At 40.1% G+C, this 21257-nt stretch overlaps 1 protein-coding gene and 1 long non-coding RNA gene across 7 annotated transcripts in view; one reads left to right on the forward strand and one right to left on the reverse strand.

Annotated features, from left to right (window-relative positions):
* Positions 1 to 876: 876 nt before the first annotated feature.
* epha3 (eph receptor A3) overlaps positions 877 to 21257 on the reverse strand; it is a 61229-nt gene continuing 40848 nt past the window's right edge. Inside the window, exons 7-18 of one of the 5 annotated variants that reach the window (XM_088382623.1) lie at positions 20057 to 20219; positions 19793 to 19898; positions 19453 to 19517; positions 18462 to 18587; positions 16486 to 16671; positions 14202 to 14263; positions 12108 to 12317; positions 10479 to 10628; positions 10164 to 10357; positions 6835 to 6990; positions 4763 to 4881; positions 877 to 3386 (exon numbers count right to left, since the gene is read on the reverse strand). In XM_088382623.1, coding sequence (XP_088238749.1) covers positions 4803 to 4881; positions 6835 to 6990; positions 10164 to 10357; positions 10479 to 10628; positions 12108 to 12317; positions 14202 to 14263; positions 16486 to 16671; positions 18462 to 18587; positions 19453 to 19517; positions 19793 to 19898; positions 20057 to 20219 — 1497 coding nt within the window. In that variant the 3' untranslated portion in view covers positions 877 to 3386; positions 4763 to 4802. Of the gene's footprint in view, positions 3387 to 4762; positions 4885 to 6834; positions 6991 to 10163; positions 10358 to 10478; positions 10629 to 12107; positions 12318 to 14201; positions 14264 to 16485; positions 16672 to 18461; positions 18588 to 19452; positions 19518 to 19792; positions 19899 to 20056; positions 20220 to 21257 lie in introns of all 5 variants that reach the window. The other 4 variants (XM_088382622.1, XM_088382620.1, XM_088382621.1 and 1 more) reach the window with 4 other exon arrangements.
* On the forward strand, positions 4092 to 8952 carry LOC148394410 (uncharacterized). Of its 2 annotated transcripts, none has more exons than XR_015859770.1 (3): positions 4092 to 4904; positions 8107 to 8232; positions 8340 to 8952. It is a non-coding gene; the product is annotated as an uncharacterized LOC148394410 (long non-coding RNA). The 2 variants fall into 2 exon arrangements; XR_015859769.1 differs by having other exon boundaries at positions 8110 to 8232.

The raw sequence follows: 21257 nt of genomic DNA on the forward strand, positions 1-21257 counted from the left end.
TTCGCCTGTGATGCTGCAACATTGTTCATAAAGTTCTCCAGACTGTGACACAAGTGACACTGAGCACACCTGCACTTACTTTTCCTCAATTTTCTTCCTGCCTCTCCCACTTCCACCTTGGATCTGTTTTTTTTTTTTTACGCCAGGGAGTCTTTATAGATAAAAACAGGATGAAATTGGTGGCGATGTCAGGGACAGTGCATTCATTGTTTTTTTGATATAGGGGTGCGCAGCATCCTGTTTTCTCTCTGCACATCTGCCGAGAAACATCTGGAGAGAGTCAGCCTTACAATGCCGAACGGAGCAACCGTTACTCTTTCGCCTCTCGTCCCTTGAGTGGTCATAAAAAAAAAAAAAAGAACAATCAATCATTTTGATTAACATATTTCAACGTAGAAGAACTGGGTTGACAGGAGACAAAACGGTTTGATTTTTCGTCATCGTCTTATTGGACATGACGGCAGGATTGTTGGGATTAGGGAGAGATGATCATTTGGGAGGTCGGAAACAAGTAAGGAAAAGTCAGAGGACGATTGTTTGATATCAAGTGCATGACAGATTCAGGACTAATGATTCTGGACATAATCTCGTTAATTAGGGCAGTCATGGGAAATAAAATTTGTCTAACCTCAAATCCTTCATCTGTATTAATTTAATCTATTCATTTTCTTGCCGCATAATCTAGTGCTCGTTTTGTGGTACATTTCTGTACGTTACAGACTGAAAGGTTTGCTGGGGGAACTCCAGGGTGGGCACTACAAGCAATGTTATGGATTATATAATTATTTATATTATCAACAATGATATTTTCTGTCTAATATATTTTGTTAACTTTGTGTGGGAAAGCAAAAAAACACAGAACCAGGTCTATCATCATTAATTTTTTGGAAAATATTTTGAGAATATTTATTATAAAAATATAAATGTTTCCACTACAAATCCTTTTACATTAGTTGACAAGGCCATCTATGTTTGAACACGTAAACTCGCACACAAACACACGGGTCAGTCTTGAGACAGAAAAGAAGGGTTCTGGATATGGGGTGCATAACAGTATTGCTCTCTCAGATGTCCCAGGTTGATAAAATAAGTAAAAAAACAAAACAAAACACAGGTAACACGGACACATAATTTACTGTAATCTTAAAAAGAACAAAACAAAAAAAAAACACTGTGCTGTGTAATGTTAACAAATAAATAATTATGTAATCACAATTGCGTTTTTATTGTCGAAAATAAAAACAGGCTGACAAATATAATTCAAAACAAGGTAAAGTATAATACAGAGGTGTATTGTCTTTTTTTTAATTGTTGCACAATTTGTAATCTTTTTATACATAGAAAAATTTGTACAAATAAGGATGGCATGTACATATTGCAGGAAGCGTCGGGCTAGTCGCTATATGGTTACGATGGTTTACACTATGTACATGTTAATCAGATCACATAGCAGCAACAGCGGCATCCACAGGTAGAACACTGGCTATACTGATCCCACGAACAGAGCTGGGGGTTTTTTTTTCCCCAAAGCAATGACATTTCTGTCCATTGGGTAAATTTAATCTCCAGCCAAGCCATTAAAATTCCCACGTAAAGGAAAGTGCTCACACATTGTGTCTTAAGTGCATTTAGAGTGCACACTTGTAGTTGAATGGTTCTCATCCAAAAGTATAGAGTAGTAGCAGTTTATAATACTGATCATGTGACCAGAATCCATATAGATGTACCTCTATACCATGGAGCATCCAAACGTAAAGGTGCATTCAGGGAATCCCTTTCTGGACATACTGTATGTATTTGGATTTCAGTTTTAAGGAATACTTAACATTGTGCATATGGTAGTGTTGCTAAAGCCTTTTTACGTCAACCAAAACAGGAGCATGGTGAACCCAACATCTATCAAACCCAACAATGAGGTACTCAATGTTTTGCATGATCTCTATCAGTAGCTGAAGAGAAACGTTGTATTCCATTGGCTTCTGTTAAACATATAATACTGTTTTTCTACTTTTTGGAAAATCTAATTGGACCATTCTAGTAAAAACTGTCAGGACAGAGAAGATTTCTTACACCTCACATTTCATCAGATCATTGTGCGATGAGGCTGTACGAGACTTGAAATTGCGTCATATTCTTAAATTGGCTAACTCAGAATTGTTTTGAAAGATTTTCAGCATTATTAGTGAATGCCCAGCTTTATTGAATAGAGAATGTGAGCTGCTAAATGAAACTATTTTTTACTTCCCAGGAAAATAAACTCAAGTACCTGGAGTTCAACACCTCCATTGCACAATAAGATTATCTGAAGGTGAGGTGCAAAAAACACAGCTTCATCTTATACGTCTCATTTCCAACTTCACAATTTCTCACTCTCATCTCTCTTACCGTGTACTCTCAATTCCCTGCTTCAGTTCGCTCTGTTCACTTCATCTGTTTCCGCTTGTTACAGCAAATATAGATCAAATCGTGTGTATCCTGAGATTTCACACAAAAGGTTTCGGGTTTGCTGAACGCCACTATAACGTTACAATATCTGTTTGTATAACATTTAACTTCCATTTTTCATATAAAGAGTGTGAAGTGGGTTATTGCTTACCTTCAAAGCTTACTGTGAGTGAATCATGATCATGGTTTTCCTATGCAAGCTGATTATCATCATTATTGCTATCATGTGACAACCGAACGTGAACGGTTCGAACCGGTTGAGTTAATGTGTAGGTAGCTGCAAAAGAATCTCAAGACTTCATCAGTCCAGGAAGGGTCCACACTGGATCAGGTGCTGCTGCTGACTTCCTTTGAGTATCACATGGGGCAGTTAAGCCATGCCACAGTCGTGCTCTGCGCTGGTTGCCGACAAGGTCTAGTGGGAGGAGCCACCAAGCATCCCAGGCGAGCAGTTTATGGAGGGAAACGTCGTCCACCTCGACTGCTACCGAGAGCTGCAACTTTGACGTTTGTTCGCCTTTGCATCCTGGTCCAGTCGTCTCTATCCCTGAACCAGTTCTGTCCGGCTGTGTTAGTTCTCGTATGATTCTTTAAAACCCAACCCTGCTGCTTTGTGTGTCTGTAAGGCATCTCAACGTGAGCGTGGAACAACGAAGGGTTCAATAGTCAACCAGTTAACTGATTTGCTATTCTGGGCTCTTCCCATTTCTCTGCCAAGATTTTTTTTTCCTATCAGTCATCTGCCATCATCACGATGTATACACAGTGTGTATAAGCAAGCAATTAGCTCCAACAATCTGCGGACGTGGTGATTTTCCTCTGTTGGCCTCATCTTTTAAACAGGCACTGGACCGTTCTTGGTGTGAGATTCAAGGGCTTTGAGGCTGCTCACGATCTTCTTCTGTGGTCCTGCAATTGTCACTCCAACCTTTTTCAAATCCCTAGTGAGACGGAAATACGAGAGAAAGGAAAGAAACGGGGAGAGCCAGAGAAAAGGACGGAAGGGGGAGGTCATTTACCAGACAGTGACGGGGCGGGACATGACAGAGGGAAAGATAGGGAGAAAAAGAGATAGAAAGTGTGCATTAGTGATGAAGGATGTGACATCCTTGTGACATTTAATGACATGCTCCCAGCGCGGCTCCCTTCACTTTCCCATGCAGCTGCCATTCACACCGGACTGCATTTCCCAGAAGGCCAGTGAGCTGCCACTGCTTTGAATGAGGATATGCCTCCACTCTCCATCGCTAATAATCAACAATATAGGCCTGTGGCGATACACTGACAGTTGCAGTTATGACCCGTCAGTGAAAGAAACAATCACATGCAATGCACTGCTTTCCTGCATTGAATTGAGTTTGATTTGATTTAACAGGCAGGAAGGGAGATGGGGAAAGGAGCACCACTGGTACATGAATTATAATTAAACATGCAATTAAAGACATTGCTCGTTAAGAGCTACCACTTCACTTCAACCTTAGGAATTGATCACCAACTGAAATACAATGTCGTCTGTGGATTTAGAAGCTCATTCAAGGAATTCGAGAACTCACAAGTCTGGTGAGTACATTTAAATACAATATTAGTAGAAGCAGATAATTTGCAGTCAAAGTGATGGTACTACATATGCTCTTCTTTTTTTTTTTTAGTAGGTTAAGTGTAATGAGAAATAGTTCGTTATGGAAGCAGGACATTGGTTTTGCAAAGCAGCAGACTTTAAGAAAGACATTGGTTCAATCCGTGCTTTAACACAAAAGGACAGGTTATATGTAATGGATGTTTCAGGTTTGCAGTAAAAAAAAAACAACAACAATACAAATAAAGGAGTTGCAGGAACAAGCAGCATTAGTTGACAAAAAGGAGATCATGGCTTAGTTTCCATCCACACAATAGAAATGCAATTTATTTTCTTTACAAGCTTTGCAATTAAAAAATTTATAATTGCTATTTTTAGTCAGTATAGTGCTTTTATAATTATTTGAATTTTTGACTGTCTCAAAAACATGCATGTCCAAACCCTTACTGAATGACTGTTTTTGAACAGGTATCTGGTTCATGAAGCATATTTGAAGCTTCATAATCCACCATTGGAAAAACAAACGTTGCCACTCTTTTGCGTCATGGTGATCTGTTGGTAATGTTTTCTTATAGCGGACATACATGTTTTTTTAATGGAAACATAGTATAGTTAAGCTTTGTGGGATGGAAACACAGCCATCAAGTTATGACAAAGTATCCCCTGAAATCCCAGACGTGAAGGCCAATCACGATCACGTTCTGCTCCTGAGAAGGGCCTTGGCTGTGCTGCACCACCCACCATCCAGAGTCCGAGGAATCGAAAGGAGAGGAACTGCGTGTTAGAGAGTGGTGATCCCCATGGATGGCTCCCATTCTGGGCAAGTTGCTGGTGTGACGTGGACCTCTGTCAGAATCACTCTACTGAGACACAGCCATGCCGGGTAATGTTAACAAATAAAATCCCATTTCCTGCTTGGTATTTTGTCATACTGTTTTGTCCAAAAGGGTAATTTAACACATTTACATTTGCATGTACAAAATAAAACAAAGAGTTGTAAAATTGTCAAAATGTAATATATCATTTAACAGAAAAAAAAGCTCATCTGTTGCCCTGGGTTTGTGTTGTCATTTTTTTCCCTTTAAATCCAAGACCTCTTGAATGAGCTCATGAGCCACATGTTACCTTTCCCCCCCACCTCATCTTAATTAACCAGGTCTGTTTGTTATTTTCTCATCAGTATAGCCAAAAGCACTGAGGTCAAAAACAGGCAGCATTGCCAAAACAATACGATGATTTTCTATACTGTATGTATAAACCCAAAGGGTTGGATTACACCACAGCTCGAGATAGTTATCTCTCTCTTAAAAAAAACACCTGTCAAAAGTTTCTTTCCGCAGTGTTTGTGCAGACATTCTCACGACCCCGGTTTAATACCTCTGCAGAGTATTTTGTATTTGGAATAATTAAACGTGACAAAAGCACGGGGTGTATGGACTGCTCTCTATTAACCCGATTGCACCATACAGATATGAAAGTTGAAATTCACATGAGAGGGTCAGTTTTTAGATAAAGGGGGAGGGAAGACCATCCTCGAGCAGTACAAATTTCATGACATGAGCTAAAGTGGATGCTTGTTAAGAGCTATGATTATTCCCTGTCCTCTGAGGGTTTCAAGGTTTTTCCAGATTTGAAGAGGAGCACAACGCATGTGTGGCAGGAAACTTAGAGACAAGACCATTGTCGAAATGTACACTGATATTTTCTCATAGAATTGTCCCAAAAGCTAGCTACTACCTTGTTAATATTTGTCATGAGTTAACATGCTTTTTAGTCCGAAAAAATAAAACGGAACCACCAATCCACCAAACTGGACTTAAATTACACCAACCGACGAGTCAGCACATTGCAGCCAAGTACTATTACTGTTCGTAGGAGGTCAGAGCACTGCCAACACTTGTGCTGACTATCAAGGACTAGATTAAGTCTGTACGAATCAATAGAGCAATCTATACAGAGCAATGCATAGTCCCAGTCAAGGCTGCTAGTCGTGGAGTGGCGCCGGTGGTGGTGTTGGCCTTGGTTGCTATAGCCTCATCTGTCAGAGGATTAATACTGAAATGATCCAATTTAGCATCTAGCCACAGGGGAAAAAAAAAAAAAGTGTAGGGCAATGGGATTTCTATCGTGCAAGATTAGTCTTGTGTAGTGTGTTTTGTCATCCGTGAGTTTGCAGAGTAAGCTTTTTGTTGACTGGGAATAACTTTTTATTGATTGGACATCCCTATTGATAGAAAAGCCATGATAAATATCAAGATGAGAAATGGACAGAAGATATGTATTTGGTACAATATCTATCTAAAACATCTGCTCTTGTTTGGTTTTCCACATAACTTTTGGACAATATTGCTTGATTTGCAAAATTCTTGCATAACAATCTGACAACCATGCCTGCATTTTCTCTTGCAAAGGCCTCCCTTGCTGCTCTTTTCACATGTCAAATTTAGCCACTCATTCCATCCATGAATAGTTTTGCTTTCTTTCCAATCCCCCTTTGGCTGAGCTCACAATTCGCCTCCATTTCAATTTCTGTTTCTCTCTTTATCACTTCTTTTCACGCCCTCTCCTTCTACGTTCATAGTCATACTAGTGACATCGAAAGCATGGCGAAACGCCTGTCATGATGGGTTACCATGAGACTTTTAGTAATAGCTCCATCGCTTTTTTTTATCTTCTGATGAACAAGGGAGAAGGATTGTGAGTTCTTCATCAAAGGGCTCTAAATTCCCAGTAACGCTTGCCTCGCAATTTGGACCCTTTTTAAATGCCGTTGACATGAATAGGCAGAGTGGCCTAGTGTGTTTGTGTCTTACTCTGTGGAAGTCTTGGCCAGGGTATCGCAGGAGCTGTAGCTGACCCCAGAGAAGGCCTCATTGCAGGGCAAGGTCCTCATTCCATCCATCCAGTCACCCATCGTCCCCACAGAGGGAACCTCTGAACTACTTCGATCCAGTAACAAGTTGGCCGGCCTATAAGGGAGAGTGGAAGCAAAAAAGCAGATGGGAAAATGTACTTGAGGAACTTTATATGCACGAATAAATTAATACAACAGATGTGCTTTTTTATTTTTTAATCCAGCATGCTGATGAAGAGGGAAACTGAATGATTCCCTTTTTCACGGACCAGCACCGATAAAGTTGGCAGACCTCCAAGTACATATTGGTGCTTTTAACATTAATAATGATTATAAATAGAATGGCGCTAAGTAGGGCACAGACCCCTGCCAAAGCAAAAATCTTTACTTGGATCAGCATCAAATTTTACATGAACATAAATGACAAGCTCACGGAAATGTCTTTTATTTTCGTTTGTATTAAAAAGAATGGAATCGTTACTAAGGATTTTTTGGGGGATTTGTTTCTGCATCCAATACAAAATGGATACCGCGTGGGTGTTTTCTTTGCCAAGGCACAAAAAGTTTCAAAAGTTTTGTGAAAAGCAGTTAAGCATTTGGCTTAGTAGCCTCACCCCGATTATTATCTAACAATCAGTGTTTATTGACAAAACGGCAAATAAGCATGATAATAACTAAAGTGGAACACTGGGAGCACCTTAGATCCTGTGCAAACTGAAATAATAATATATACTGTATAAATAAAGGTAAACGGGGACGTTGAACTTAGAGGACGGGGAATGACAACTCAAACAGAGAATGGAAAAGAGGAAAATGTGTCCAAGGCTATGAGTGGGTGGCACATTGACAGAATCTTTTCCTGCCACATCAGAGGCATGTCAAAATAGCGAATGGCCCACAGGAGCAACTCAGGAAGACTGATTTGTGAAAAAAAGAGGGTATATACACTTGTACTAGGGCAACATAGAAAAAAATATGGTCACTTTATACTAAAAAGCATATGTTCAAATATTACCCTGGTTCAAAACTGTCAAATATTTAAATTTCTGCCCTGACGTGTTTGTTTTAAAGGCGTATTGATCATCTCTGTGCAGTTACAGTTTTATTCGTTCCTCTGATCTCTTTTCCCCATCTGCTTTCTCCTTGACTTTCCTTCGAGATATAAACTGCAAACGACCTTGTTTTCCTTGCCTTATCATTCCTTTTGTTTACTCTGTTGTTGGATTCTCAGCAGCATCTCACAGAAACCCAAGGCAAGATCGTTATAGTGAAGAAACAAGGAGATCGGAGCAAAGAGAATTTTAAAGCCTCTTGCAGTCCTCAACCACCATGAGAATAAAGAAAACAGACGACAGAAGTACGAGTGATTGTCAAACAAACATGATGTGCCTTCATTTCTCTTCCATTCTGTTTGTCATTCTTTTGACCTCCAGATAACCACCTCCGTGTAACTCTTGTTTTTAGTGATCTTAAGGGAGGAGAGGAGGCAAGGAGAAGAAGTTGTGCAGACACGGGAGAGCAGGGCAGCAGGAGCGCAATTCATCTCTGGCTGTGCGACTGGGACAATTCCCATGGAGTCCCTCCGAGTGGAGAGAGGGATACAAAGAGCCAGCGTTGGCCCTGTAAATTGAATTTCTGATCTGCCTCTGTTGGATATGATGGATGTGGTGCAGTGTTAATCAGTACCACTCAGGTGGTCTGAGGGAAGCTATTAACCTGAAATACTTCAGGTGTGACATTTTGATTTTATTTCACCAACGCGTCCAAGATTGTTACTCAAGATATGTGATGTCTATTATGAGCCTTAATTGGAATGGATGTAAATGGTATGTGTACTTAGAAAATATTGATTTATTTAATGACGGGCCTTTATTTAATGATGGCCAAAAATTGGCTAAATTTTGCATATGTTGCTTTTCATAAAATTCGGAGCAATTAGTATATAATAAGTTATTTGGACTTTCCTGTTCTTCGATATTGTTAGCTTTACTATTTAATTTGAATCATTTTCAACCATTATGTAAGAAACATCAATAAAAACGGTGAAACAAATGTAACCAGATTTTTTCTTTCACAATTTGGCATGTCTTATGTAAAATTCCAAAATACAAGTGTAACAATACAACATCTTGAAAGGGAACGCCGACTGACAAAGTCGTCTGTTTGGCAAATTAATGAACATCATTTGTAGAGCACAAACATGCATTATTCAGTGACGCCGTTCCGGAATCTTTTACTTTATTGCCACTGTACAGCCGGCATGATAGACAGTGCCCTCCGGCCCTGTTTGGACTGTTGTTGGCCTATAATTAGTCTCTGACAGCCAACCTTGACCTACTGACCCCAGAACCTCTCCATGCAGAGACAGTAAACTATGACTGGGTCCCACCCCTGAACCCTCCAGATGCTATCCTCTGGTCCCAGGCTCTTGCCTGGGTGTGGGGAAGAGGGGGTGCTCCATTAGCCAGCTAGGACAGCTCTGTGACAAACGAGGTGTGCAGAGTTGAGTGCAGCTGCTCCCACTGCGCAACTGCCGCCACATACACACGTGCACACACACACGCACACACAAACTTCCCATAAATCAGCACGCTAGACTGTGTCGGCCAGCCGGTGCTCACCCAGTGTTAAAAGCCAATCAGGAAAATTACATGCAAACTCCAAGGGACCTATTTTCACTTTCTTAAGAAATCATTAGTCAATGTTATGAGCTTTGACGTCTCCATAATAGCGCATGCGGCTGCTGCAGACCCTGTTGCCTGTCTTGCTTGCTGCCTAAACTGACAATTGTACAAGTACTGCCCTCCTCCATCATGGCTTTCCAGGACAGAATGGTGGACCCATGTAAGGAAGTACGCCAAACAAAAAAAGCAATCAGCGTTTTTCCTAGCTAGAAATAGAGAATGCCATAATATCAAGTAAATAGAGCAAAGAAACAAGACAAAATTATTGAAATACCACAGGGGGTCGCATTTCTACAGATACATTGAATATATGATACTAAATGATTTTTGAAGGCCCATAATGTAAAAATGAAGCTTCAAATTTGCTTCATGAACCAGTTGTCTTATCTGACACATCCAGGTGTGACTTCTTTTCTCGGGGTGAAAGTAAAGCAACAGTGCCGTCTAGAGGAGTAAAAAATACAACTGATTCAATAAGCAAATTTGAAGCTTCATTTGTCCCTTCATGAAATAACGGTGCCTCCAAAATATTTAAGGGTGTGAAATTATGAAAATGGACATACAATAAAAAAGCACAACATTTTTAAAGTTCTGAGTAACTTACCTTGATGTAGTGTTGGCTGTAATTTTCAAACTACCGGGGTTGCGTATGAGTTTGTCCAGTATGCTGACTATCTGTTCAAACTTGGGTCTGTTGTTCCTTTCTTTCTGCCAGCAATCTAGCATCAGCTGATAAAGTGTAGCAGGGCAGTCCATGGGTGGGGGAAGGCGGTAACCCTCATCTACAGCCTTTATGACCTTGATATAGGAAAGAAAATAAAAGTATTGATTAAAGCTTGACATCGGCACAGTGGATATTTGTTGCCAGTTAAATGTTGTTGTGCTAAAGGCGCCTACGATAGGCCATTTGTGCACTCACATCTTGATTGGACATCTCCCAGTAAGGCCGTTCTCCATACGACATTACTTCCCAGAGCACGATGCCGTAACTCCAAGCATCGCTTGATGATGTAAACTTCCTGTAAGCAATTGCCTCTGGAGCTGTCCACCGGATCGGGATCTTCCCTCCCTGACAGAGCAAAAGTAAGGGGAAAAGAAAAAAAAAAAACAGACAGAGGTTTGTCAGTTGAGTTTTTGCCTTGGAAATATAAAAGTACACTCAACTTAAAATGGGAAACTATTACAACGAAGTTCAAGAGGACGTTACGGCTGAATTGTGTTTGGCTGGATTGGCTGTATCTCGTTTGTACAAAATGTTGTGCTTGGCCTTGAAGCATCCTACAGGAACTGAAAGTTGGCCCATTCAAAATTGGATTGAAGGGTACTGCAGCTCTTCCACATGTGACTCATTTAACTAGACATGCATGGACTTTGCACAGTTAAGACAAAAGGCCCTTTTCCAAAACTTTCCCAAAAACATGGTTTGTCCAAATGTCTTGATAAGATCATTACGAAAGTTCGGGAGGCCCAAGCCACCACTGGTAAACCCAGCATGGGTCCCAAGAAGCTGCCGAGTCACATGTGTTCATTTTTAAAAGACCATTATAGATTGATTGGATTTCCCACACTGGCAAGTATTCATTCCAAAAACAAATGAAATATTTTCCAAAAATAACATATCTTTCAAAACTAATCCAAAATTTCCTGCAACATTTCTTATTGTAGCGTCTGCTTCATTTGTCATTCTAGCTGAGAAATAGGACAAATGAGAGACAAGGAGCTGAGGGAGGCACGCTGATGGCAGCCAAAACTAACAAAAGTCATCGGCCAAGACTATTCAGTTCATGCGTGGTGGTGTGCAGTCACACACACTCCTCTACGACAACACACACTCTCACAGCTCCAAGGAAATACTGTGAGATGTATATGACAGGGGAAAAAAAAAAAAATTACACACACGTGTGCATTATAATATTTGATGTACGACTTTGAGGTGAAGACAGAATTGCAACATAAACAGACTACTCTGTGACAATCTGCTACTCTTGTTCAAAATAAATGATAAATTACCCCAAAATTTCAAAATACAGACGACTACATATTTTGCCTAATAAATCAGGAAAGATAAAATTCCTTTGGGAGTCATTGGCAGTTACTGTAACATTGGTCTGTTTATCATTCCACATTTCGTTTTGTATTTTGAGGAGGAAGGCAAATGGCACCTTGGCTGTTTATTTGACAAGCAATCATTGGTCAGCAAATTGCCGCATGCTTAAAGGGGCTGCTTGTATAGTCTAGACCATATTATCCCTGTGATGAAAATGACCACACACATGCTGCAAAATAACACAGCTGTAAGCCTGCCTTGCAGCATGCCAGGCCGGCTGGTACTGTCAGTAATGCCCGTCAAATATTGGCAGAAAAAATATTCCACTTCCAGTATAAATATTAACAAACCACTGACTTTCGCCGCTTAACATTTTACTTCATATCATTTAAATAGTAAAATACAGTCATAATGTAGTTGCTACTCCTCGAACGTTTTTTTTTTTTTTTTTTTTGCATTTTTATTAGATCACAGCATTGTCAGATTTGTTTTTGAGCTCACCCTTGTGGTGTAAGCAGCCTCGGGGTCATCTTCCAGGACCCTTGACAAGCCGAAGTCTGACACTTTACACACCAGGTTGCTGTTGACTAAGATGTTTCGTGCGGCAAGGTCTCGGTGAACGTAGCCCATGTCAGACAGATACTTCATGCCTGAAGCGATGCCACGCAGCATGCCAACCAACTGAATTCCAGTGAACTGGGCGTCATGCTTCTGGAAAAGAAGAAAGTTAATGTTATATCTTGAATTTGTTCCTTCCGGGGACTGCAATTTTGGCCTTTGTGGGGTATTTGCATAAATTAGAATGTCACAAAAATGAGAATGGCTTTGTAATTAACCTTTCAAGAATCACCTTTGATATTTTGTTAGACATTAAAAGTCAAAGGTGAGATCTTGGAAGTTCCACCAAACAGAAATTGGAGGGAGCTTGAATATATTTGCTAGTTGTTGTTGTTTTTTTACTCCATTTGGACAGTTAAATGCTTCCGTAGGAAACAAAAGACTTTTAAAGTTTGTATTTCTGGAGAGAATATTGATTCGTGAGGTCAGAGGTCATGTTTGCTTGGCTCTGTTCTACGTTTGAATGGGCTGAGGCCTCTTGGGTTTTTCCACTCTTAACTCATCTAACCATCCTTTAATGAACCTTTCATTGTGCACCGAGTCACAGCCAAGTTTGGACAAAAATCATTCAACAAACAGGAATTTAGAAGTCCAATGTCTTTGTATTGTCAGAAAAGATTCAGGTGGGAATTTATCCCAATCCCCAATAGATAAATTGACTGAGTGTGCCAAGACATTTATTAGTCTCCACAAAGGGGGTCTAGCACAATAAAGTAGCACAATAAATAGACTTTCATTGGTTTGTCATGGCAGCTAGGGAAAAGTGTGTAAAATGTTTTATGAGAAGTTTTATACTTCTCCGTCATTTGCTACTGATAGATGAATAAAAATGCTGCATGTAAAGCAGTCTGTGAGTCCTTTTTATCCTATGAGTGACTAAAGTCAGATTATGACTATGGAAAGTTGGCGTCCTCACACCACATCATTTTCAAGACGAGAATAAAATGAGTCATTTGTGTTGTTTTAGTTTGTTTATGAACCCGACTTGACCACCTCATTCCGACAGCGACGGTTAGTGGCCGGACCACCTGGAATTGTCACTTCAAAGCCTTTTGGAATCAGACATATGCGATAATGCATAAGCTATGAGTTTGTGCGTGTTTGCGTGTGCGCATATGACACATCTACAGAGATGAAGTGCAGGCCTCTGGCAACATGCCAGCAAACAGCTACTCCTCCAGGATGAACTATGAAGCAGTGCAGACGTGGTAAAGGGCTAAAACATGAGTCTGCAAGCTTTGATGTCAGTGTTATGACTTGGCTCTCATGCTTTGACTAATTTCAGTGAGGCGGGTCACTCCTTTTTAAGGAGCACAGACATGGTAAAAATAAAAATAAAAAGTCCCTCCCTGTATGATAAATGTGTGTGTGAAATGGGTCTACAGAGATCTGAATCTGAAGAACTCATTGACAAAATTGCTGTGACACTCGCAAAGGTTTGAACTGAAAAATGTCTTTTTACGTCACTGGATGGGAAAAGTCTTAAGAGAGCAAGCAATATTTTTGTCTTGTTTTTAGTACAGTCAGAAAGGGTATTTCCAGTATTTCTGGACAGGGTATAATAATGTCAGAGTCATAGTTTGTGCACGCTTACTGAATTAGAGAAAGGTAGCTGACTAATGAGCCGTGCCATAAGCAAAGTCACCGCTGTCTGGACAAGCTGTGATTGCAATGTGGTTTTTGTTGTCACGCTTTGCAATGACACCATGACTGCATTTGTTTTTTTTTTCATTGCACCTTTTGACATTGACTAAAAAAGGCATCACGTACTCTGACTCATAGTTTGAATCGACAGATGTAAAGTCCGATCACGTAACCTTGTTTAGTTTGTTTTTCTTTTTTAAAGGTCTCTTGTGAGGGATGCTTTGAGCTGAAAATGAGCCAATGCAAATAAATAGTAGCAGTAAACAAGAATATTTCAGCAAATATTTGACAATAGATGGTGAATAATTTCTGCATCATTTTATGCATACTCACCCTTAAAAAGCTGTCCAGTGAACCATTCTCCATATACTCGGTGACAATCATGACAGGCTTACCTGCAAAGATATTCATGACTTTTATTCATCACCTACATTCTGTGTGGCTAAAATAAGACGTAAATTGCAGTTAGATAAGTTTTCACTTCTCAAAACTTTTAGTGGCTCCAGAAGGTCAACGATCACGAGTGACATCTTTGTTTCAAACTAAAGCCAGAATGAGGTTTATTATATACAAGGAGGGGGAACTTTATGCATCTTTTAAAGCAGCCATTGTTAAATCAACAGGCTTGGCGTCAAGACTTGTTGTGTGCCCCAGATGGCTTTGTTGTCACTGTTTCACTCTTGACTTGCCACCAGCCATATGCTCCATCTCCATTTTACCCTGATGAATTTACCCCTCCCTCTCCTTTTCACATCGTATGTGAACTGTCCTCACATCTGGGTCGGTTGTGCCACCAGTGATGGAAGTGTGTTTTAAATGTAACAAATCGATCAGCACCCATGAAAGAAATAACATTCCCATCGCAGTGATGATTGATCACTTTAATTAAATCAAAGCAGGCTGCAACCGAATTGATGAATAGATCAATTACTGTTTCAGCAGTCTTTCAACCTAAACTATATAAACCACATACTTTCAATTTTATGATGTGCTGTTTCAATGTACAGTATATTGATTGACTGTCACTTTTTATCGTGTCAACAAAGTAGTTAAGACACAGATTTGAAACTGGAAACCACTTTTCCACCCTTATAATTTAAGAATAGATTTATATTTTATGACCCTTTTATGAAAAATGTTTTGTTTTTGTTTCACTTGACTCATTCAATGATGAACTCAGAACAATCTAATTTAACATACTTTATCTCAATAAACTCACAAAGCTTACTTTTACAATCACAGTTTATACATTTGTGCTCAAACTCCTCCAACATGTTGATGGATGCCCGCGTTTATTAGAAGACGATTTTATATTAACGGAGTGGAACACACACGCAGGTTTCTCCCTCATGTCTTGAAGCTTCGTCACTTCCATCCTTCTCTCTCTTGGCAAGATAAAGGCCCTGCAGCTTCTTTGTTGTGTCGCTCTGCTCATGTGGATGACTGAGTGTGTGTATGAGCATCAAACATGCATGTGTGTGTCCCTGAAAATATGCAGCCTGTGGATCACCCAAAAGCAGCAAGGTAAATGGGGTGTGAAAGTCTCAGGATTAAGAATTAACAGGAGCAGCTTAATAAATCACCCGCATCGGGCTGCGAGTATGTGTGTGTGTATGTGTGCGTGTGTGTGTGTGTGTGTGTGTGTGTGTGTGTGTCTGTTGTATGTGTGCCGAGCAAATGAACCTAAAATCGAACCCTGCTCCCGGGCTGCTCCAACTCATATGTTTAGTGGATGCCTACAAATGTTCACTCACTCTATTTCACAATATACACACATGAGCAGTAAAACACACACGTACAGACACACGCACACACACACTAACAGTAGAAGAGAGGACCAGTGTTTTAAGATTACACACATTTTACTGGTTCATACTGAGTTATGGGGTATATTTTTATTTTTTTAGGTTTAGGCCTGGCATTGGCTTTTTCCGGGGGGGAAAAAAGTACTTTCTACAAAGCATCCAGATGAACTGAATTAAAAAGGGGCATGAAGCAATTTGGACACTGAGATCACACAAGAGAATAAGAGAATTAGACTGAGGGAGATTAAACAAGGGAAAGCAAAAATTGAGGACAATTAAGTGAGGAGAGGCTCTTGGTGTTTTAGTCACTATAGAGCTGTGCTTCTTAACAAGGCTGGTGCCTGAGGGAAAGATAGAGGCCAGGCATGTTTCTCAGCGACAAAGTTCAGACTCATTATTTTGTTTTTTGCACTCATTCCTTTTTAAAGACTCCTTCTGTGCGCTGATGATAGTCCTATAAAGAGACCCAGAGGGGGAGCGTGCAAGAGATATGGATTTATACCCACTAAGGACATAGCTTTGATCAGAGTACATTGATTTGAAGAGATTTACACTGCAGCAACTCGATAAAACCGCGGCGATTTTCTCTAAAGTGTCGGCCACTTTAGGGCCATTTGTCAAAGACGTTTTTAGATCAGAATCGGTAAAAAGACTCAAGAGAGAATGGACGTGTCGTGGAATGTGGACATAAATCTTAAATCAGATCTTTTCCTGTGTAGTCTTCTTCGGTAAGCATTTAAACAAGTAAAATATTTTACTGTGAAAAGGAAATCCAGAAGAGCTTCGTGTCACAAAGAATTAGTTTTACTCACTGCGTGTCACCACCCCCTCCAGCCTGATGATGTTGGGATGGTCAAATTGTCCCATGATTGACGCTTCAGCAAGAAAATCCCGTCTCTGTTTGTCTGTGTATCCTCCTTTTAGAGTCTTGATAGCCACGCAGATCTCCTTCTTACTAGGTAGCTTCAGACGGCCACTGCACACCTCACCAAACTCACCTAAAGGTCACATAATAGAGTTTTACAAAAAGACACCAAAATTTGAACATATATCAGACTTGTAAATATATTGGTCTCATCCCCACAGAGATTTACGAAGCCCTATGAACTATAAACTTCAAACTTGGTCGGTACGTTTCACCTAGATCTACAAAAAGCCATATGCTAAATCTAGCACAAAGTCTGCCGTTTTGAATTTACTTTGATATTTTTTTGCCGCCTATCATAGAGGTCACATTTTCATGAACTCCAACAGAATTTTTCCAATTGTCTTTCGACTTAGAGTGTTTCATCTAAAGGTGTCTAAAATGGATTTAGGAAGAAATGTAATTGAAAACAATTTATTTGATCACATGCTGTTGCCATGGCGATGCGCTGTTTGCAAAAACAAAAACAAACACCACCCAACATGTTACCATCCCCAAACCCACAAAAGCAATTTTGTGCGTGAGCGTTGCTTAAAAATTTCAAAGATGGAAAATGTGACACACTGTAATCGTAGTGATCAAACGCTAAACTTACACGATAAGCGTATTTCTTGATTAAAGCAAACAAAAATGCCTAATGAAGAAAACTTCCCTTCTGTTGACACAGCCTTATTGTCTGTTAGTCCAACTGGATGCAAGGTGACTCCACAGACTCTGATTAGAATTCCTTGCCGGTGAGGGGATATATGTGTGTTTACTTCATCCCGTGCCAGTGTGTGTGTGTGTTTTGCACAATATACAGTAAGTGGTGCAGGGAGACTGCATGCTTCAAATGCAACCATCAATGCTGCAGCTGGTTACAGGGATTTGGCCCAGCTTTAGACAAGTGGATCAAGAATGCGCACTCGACAATGTATATGCATATGGAGCGCTAGGTGATGTCAGAGCTAAGACATTTGTAAATCTCGCGCTTCCTCCAGTCCACACTATAATTTCCCAGTGTAACCCTGGAACATAGAGCACGGGTCAAAATCTGGACGTGAAGCAGCCGGGTCTGGAAGAATTTAGGCCAGAATAATTACAACCTGTCTAAATACCAACATCATCATGCCTGTGCTTTCCTGTTCTGCTTCGTCCAGCAGTGAGCAGACCAGACAGGGTAAAGGAACTCTTTCTGTGGTCACCCCCAGAGAGTGGAGATCTCATTTTAATAAGGCTTGATTAGGGACACTCATTCACTTCCTGTTCTAAGTGGAGCTGGGTATCTCACTTTGATGGGAAAGTCCCATGTTACCAAAAAAATACAAAAAAAAACAAAACGGTGTACTGTCTTTTAACACACAATGAAGCAGAGTAGGACAAAATGAAATATCATGTAACAAGGTAAAGTGGATGTTTAATTAAATCTTAAATTGTTAAAAAGCCAACAACATTTAAAGATGTGTGGCACCATAATTAGGCATTCCCATTTGTCAATTATATATTTTTTTAAAAATGTATACGCACATCAAATTAGGGAACATTTCACAGCTATAAACCTCAGATGAATTAGATCAAATTTCAAAACTAAATATTAAGAATGTCAAGTCAACTTTATTTATACACCCCTTAATCACAGAAACGGGAATAAGACGGGATGCTTGCAGGCAAAATTAAGAAAAAGGAAAACAGGTTACATGAATCAACAACAACAACAAACTTGCTGTCATTTATCATTTGTTTTCCTCCATCAAAGCACTTTAAAGAGGCTACGGCATTGAAACAAATTCTCATTCCTGGCAGCACACTTCACATAACCTGCCACTTGCATGTGCTCCATTTTTTTTAATTTGAATGACGTTAGAAGGAAGTGTCAATTCTTACCTGCTCCCACCACTTTATCGATGGCTATGCAGGAGGCATCCAGCTCTTTCGCAAACTCATGCACAGCCTGGCTGGGGTCCTCATATGTGTGGGGGTCTACGTAGGTCTTAATACCTGGCAAACGCACTGGAGCAGGAAAGAGCAGGTCTCAAAACATGGTCATTCAACAACTGACACTTCTTTGATAAATACTCAGGATGTTTAAAAACTAAATCCTTGGAGTGTCGGGAATTAATCAAATCAAAACGAAATGATCAGTCGCTTCCAACTTTTAAGATGATGTAATCTCCTGTCTCACTGAGTTTCTTACATGACAGGAAACATGAAGAAACTTTGCAGAAGCCAGTTAATATCCCTTTAACACATGTTCCAGCGGCCTTACAGATGTTTTTAAATCATGATATGGATGGCATGTATCCGAATACGAAAAGAAAAACTAAGTTGATCAGTTTCTGGAAAATTGCAGCTCAATCCTGACCAGATGAAAAAAAATATTTTGATACTGTTCATTTTATTTTTGGCTTTGAGAGATGACAAAAAATGGCATGTTTTTCACATTGCAAAATATTCAGCATTACCTCAGCACTCAGTAATTACCAGTCAGATGAGATTTTAGTACTTTCATCGGAAGCAGGAAAATATATATTCACCCAAGTTGAGTAGAGCGAGTCAGACATCTGAGTGCCGCTTTGAGACTGAATTTTTTTTTTTTTTTTTGATGGTGTGCCGTGAGCTTTTTTTTTTTTTTTTTTAATACATGTGTTGCCTCAGTAATGGTTGGGAAAAACTGCAATAGAATAAACAAATAAGGTCTAACTAACATTTCCCATCAGACCCTTGTTTATTTAGAAGTGTGAAAATACTGTGAGAAAGAAACATCTATAGGAATGAAACATTCAAGCAATTTATAATGCAACCAGCTAATTGGAGTTCAGTGAACTGTAAAGTGGAGACAGGAAAGATTGAAGAAGAAAAACAGTCCGATACTTACGGTGGCCGTTGCCAAAGTGCAGTCTTTTCTCATCAGGATGTTTGGATTTGCTGTGGCAACAAAACCTGCCAATCCAAATAGAGAAGGTCAGAAGCTGTGCCACGTCTAATAAGGCTTCACTCATTGGTCCAGCTTAGTGTGTGTGAGAGGGGATGGGGGGTGCATAAGAGTGCAAAATCCAAGATCTTTCAAAGAGCAAGAGAAAAAAACGAATCTTTCTAATCTCATCATTATTCATACAGTTTTTGTTTGGTTAGCACGTATAACATTTCCCAAAAATGATCAGGCATACTTCTTTTGCAATAAAATGCGAGAGGATTGTGCCAAAATGTGGACAAACCTCCCAATCAAGACGTAGAGCAGCACAGTGAGCAGAATGATGGCCACTGCTGAGGAAATGGCGATTAGCACGACCTGGCTGCTCTCACTGGAGATGGAGAAGGCTGCTGAAAGACACAAAGCAACTTTGACGTGAGATGTGTTCTCACGCCAGCAAAAAAAATATGACACATGCAAAGGTATTTACGAAAAATGGACACGCTGTCTGTTGGAATACTTGGTTTAAAAACTGTATTCTGGAGACCATATTTTATCTACCACTTACAGTCAGGGCTGGTTTCAAACTGGAAACTGGGGCTGCTGGCTCCGTATCCGGCCGCTGTGCGGGCTCGGATCTGCAGCAGGTAGGCAGTGTTGGGCTTGAGACCATTCAGAGTCACGTTACAACCTCGGGCCCGAAGGATCGTGTAGCTGGTCTCCTGCTCCTCCTATAGCGGACGAGGTAGAAATAAAGAGAGAGAAATGAAATACATAGCCTTGGGTCTAAATATTAATCAAAACAACATGTGCAGCGTGTCATCCGAGAGTGTGGGCCTTCATAAGCGCACACACCCAAACAATGCAGACAGTTTGACAGCTTTGCCTTTATCTGATGAATTATGGCCTCTCTGTTTTACGACTTCTCTCCTGCTGATCTACGCTGATAAAGCAATGCAAGAAAACTGAGTCTTCACCTTGCAACCAGATGTGGAATCTTGTATGAGATGAAAATCACACGTATATTTGAGTTCTATGGCGTGACATTTTTCAGATGATAGAATTGATTGACGAATACATTAACATGTATATTAAGTTGAGGGGAGAGGCTTTCTAAGTTTATGTTCTGACTTTCACCTTGTCCCACACTGAAAAACATTTTTTTTAATTACTCAATATTATTTGGTCAATTTGTTGCACAAGAAAAAAAATGCAGTTTTACCAAAAATTTCAGATTTGAAGTTATCCTATTTCCCCCCACCCATTTGTAGCAGAATACCATTTTTAGGAATACCTACTAGCCCATTAGACTAATCCCATATCCCATTCCTCTATCCTTGCCTCCTGCCCCATCTCATCTTGAAACTATTAGAGCAATTCACTACAACTAAATAAATAGCAGAAGATAAAACAAGATCAACCAACCTAAGTGGGATTCATTTAACAAGCCGCAAAATGACCCTTATGTTTTAAAACTAAGGCAAGCATTAAAGTCCAAATCTTGTCAAGATAGAGTTGAACCCTAATTCTACAGACCGGTTTATTTACAGGCCTTCATTGTAAAAGCCACACAGACAGGGCATTTTGAAAGGACTTCACGCCCGGTAATGGGGGTGGATTAGAGTTTTATAGCGCACAAAGCTTTTTAAACTGGTATGTGTGTGAGGAGGTAACTGATACAGCAGGCCTGCATCAGGATAACTCCTCATCGCAACTATAAATCCACTCACGGCTTGTCACCATTCAATGGCCAGGACAGCATGGGATCC

This window comes from Syngnathus floridae, chromosome 8 (assembly GCF_059516105.1).
Source record: "Syngnathus floridae isolate MCC-2025c chromosome 8, RoL_Sflo_1.0, whole genome shotgun sequence".
Lineage (NCBI taxonomy): Eukaryota > Metazoa > Chordata > Actinopteri > Syngnathiformes > Syngnathidae > Syngnathus > Syngnathus floridae.